General features: G+C 50.4%; 1 protein-coding gene across 1 annotated transcript; it reads right to left on the bottom strand.

The window, feature by feature from the left end:
* Positions 1–1,335: 1,335 nt before the first annotated feature.
* LOC123255755 (forkhead box protein D4-like) lies at positions 1,336–2,529 on the bottom strand. Its single transcript, XM_044684492.1, has one exon. The coding sequence runs from the start codon at positions 2,527–2,529 to the stop codon at positions 1,336–1,338; it is 1,194 nt and encodes a 397-aa protein (XP_044540427.1).
* Between the last annotated feature and the right edge of the window lie 348 nt (positions 2,530–2,877).

The raw sequence follows: 2,877 nt of genomic DNA, 5'->3' as shown, positions 1-2,877 counted from the left end.
TGGAAAGGTGAGTAAGAAATTAATTACGGTAGCTATATTAAGTTTATATCTTCATTTTTGATAAACTTCTTTTTAAAGGAAGGGAATTTGGGTTTGGGAAAGGTAAGACTAACTGGCCCAGAGTTTTTTGTTTTGTTTTGTTTTGTTTTATTTGAAATGTCTCCAGGGCAAGAACAAAGTTAAATGGTATAGGTGGCTCTCCCTAGACTTTTCTTAGAAAGTTGTCAGCAGAAGGGAGCTGATCTTTAAAACTGATTAATTAACCCACTCCAGATACTTTAAGAATTAAAAAAATAATAAAATTGGAACATGTTCTCTCAATAAATACTGGCTTCCAAAATCCAAAGTAAGCTCAGAGTGTAGCTTGAAAAAAAAAAGACCAGGGTCCTTAGGAAGAAATATTTTCAAATTTCCTTAAAAAATTTGTTCTCATAAATACTCAAACCTCATATGGAGTTTTAAATGGATAGTATTTTAAATAGCAATATTCCAATAGGTACTTTTCAAAGTGTAACCTGAATTATCTAACCTATATGGTAGTGAATATATATATATATATATATATTTTGCTGCTCTTTTTTAAGAACCTGGAATAGAATATTGTAAGAGAAAAGATGAGGTTTTATTATAAGGACAAGAAACAATGAAATATAGAAGAATGGAGAATACTACTTTATTAGATTAGTTTACGTTTATTATCTCCCAGTATATGTATGATCCCTTAAACACTTTCACAAGAAATAAATACTCCGAAATTTTAAAATTCGTTATATTACAGAGGGGTGACTGAAGGAAGCAAAGATTAGTATATACACTTCAAAAAATAGCCTCATGGTTCAAAGAGGGCTTGGAAGAGGAAATCCCTGTGCATCGGAAGTCTTGTTTTTGGAAGTTTTTTTTTTTTTTTTCCTTTCAGTTCCAGAACACAACGCTTTCTGAAACAGCTTAGAAAAATGCAAAAGGGACACCCCATATTTGGTCACTGGAACCAAACCCGAACCAGAAAAGCCTACCCCGTCAAGTCACATTCAGTGCATTTGTCTGTTTACACCCAGACTGCCCCAGAAAAGGATCAGGTCATTTCGTCTGTAAACATTTTACGGAGTGAAATAAATGACGAGGTGCTTCGCTGCAAAGCTAAAACGCTCAACAAGAACACTAGCGAATAGGAAAGTGCATCATTGATAGTAGAGTAGGAATCTTGAAGTTGTCAGGGACTTGGGCCTTAGTTTCCGAATCTGTAAAATAGGAGGCATTTGGATTAGATGACTCTTAAGCGTGCTTGCCAGCTTTCCGAGCAATCGTGGGGAAGGTGGGGCACCACCAGCAGGTGACTCAGAATGTGGGCTCACTCGCCTCCCGGCCCGTGGGAGCAGCCAGCGAAAGCAGCCCAGTGCCGACTGCCCTAGGTGGGCACCCCAGAGGCGCTGCGGCCAAGGGCCGGCCGAGGAGTGCTCCCTTGTCGGGGAAGCTGCCGATCGCAGCATCTGGCTGCTGTTGCAATAGCGTCCGAGCGGCCGCGGACACTTGCAGCCACGGGGAGGCGGCTACGGGCGGAGCGTGCCACAGGTGGCAGTGACTCCATGGGGCCGTTGGGGTCCCCACCGCGCCTCCTCCCCGGGCTTCCTGCATGATGCTGTCGATACTGAACGAGGCTCCCTTGACCCCGCGACGGGGCGCTGGTACCTGAACTTCCCGGCCCGGAGCACAGGGCAGAGGCTGCGTGGCACTCCCTTTTCTCGGTGGCATCGCAGGACGGGCAGGGGCCGGCAACACGACGTAGCGCAGCGGGTGTGGCTGCAGCAGTGGGCCGGGACGGAGCCGAACAGGGACGGGCGGGGCGGCAGCGGGGCACAGCAGTAGTCCCGCGGGCCCTGGAGGGTGCAGGGGCGCGCACAGAGGAGAGCCAGGGCCCGGGCGCTTGAAGCGTTTTCTCCGGCGCAGGAAGCTGCCGTTGTCGAACATGTCCTGGGAGGCCGGGTCCAGGCTCCAGTAGTTGCCCTTGCCGGGGTGCCCTGGCTCCCGGGGGATCTTGACGAAGCAATCGTTGAGCGACAGGTTGTGGCGGATGCTGTTCTGCCAAGCAGGGAACTTGCGGCGGTAGTAGGGAAAGCGGCCGCTGATGAAAGCGCAGATACCGCTCAGCGTGAGCCGCTTGTGTGGACTCTGCAGGATGGCCATGGTGATGAGTGCGATGTACGAGTAGGGCGGCTTCGCCGGTGCCAAAGGCGCACCCCCTTCTCCGAGCTCGGCCGGGACGTCCCGGGACGGGATGCTACTACGCCCGTTGCTCGCGCAGTCCCCGGTCCCCGACGGGGCGTTGCTGCTGCTGCTGCGGCTGCTATTACTGATCGCTAGAGACCCGCGCTGGCCGGACTGGGGCCGCCGAAGGTACCGCTCTTCCTCCTCCTCCTCCTCTTCCTCTTCCTCCTCCGGCAGGAGGTCCAGAGGTTCATCTTCCCCGTCTGAGCCCCGGGGGTTGTGCTGCGGCCGCTGGGAGAGTGGACACTCGGCCCTTTGCAAGTTCATGGAGATCTTGGCTCTGGGGATTCCACCAAAACAGGAACCGGGGAACAACCAGACAGACTACTGTGTGAGCTTATATAGAGGTTTCCTCTCTACTAGTCAACCACCCCCTTCAGTCTTTTCTTCCCTTCCAGGAATGTCTTGGAAAACTGTGGGTTTGCTTTTATTGGTTCCGTCCCCTCCTTCCTTACCCCTCCCCCCCACCTTACCTCCTTCTCTGATCCATCCTATTCTCAAATGCTGCATTAGTACTCATTTCCATTAGCTGGTTGGGGGTTTGGGTGGGGGAGGAAGCGGTGGAGAAGAAGGAGCTTTGCGTTTGAGCTATAAACAAGTTTTTTTAAGAGAGAC

This window comes from Gracilinanus agilis, unplaced genomic scaffold (assembly GCF_016433145.1).
Source record: "Gracilinanus agilis isolate LMUSP501 unplaced genomic scaffold, AgileGrace unplaced_scaffold51460, whole genome shotgun sequence".
Classification (NCBI taxonomy): domain Eukaryota; kingdom Metazoa; phylum Chordata; class Mammalia; order Didelphimorphia; family Didelphidae; genus Gracilinanus; species Gracilinanus agilis.
This window is presented reverse-complemented; position numbering and strand designations above follow the sequence as displayed.

Excerpts from the sequence above, each read along its gene's own strand:
- LOC123255755 (XM_044684492.1), bottom strand. The coding sequence starts at position 2,529 with ATGAACTTGCAAAGGGCCGAGTGTCCACTCTCCCAGCGGCCGCAGCAC.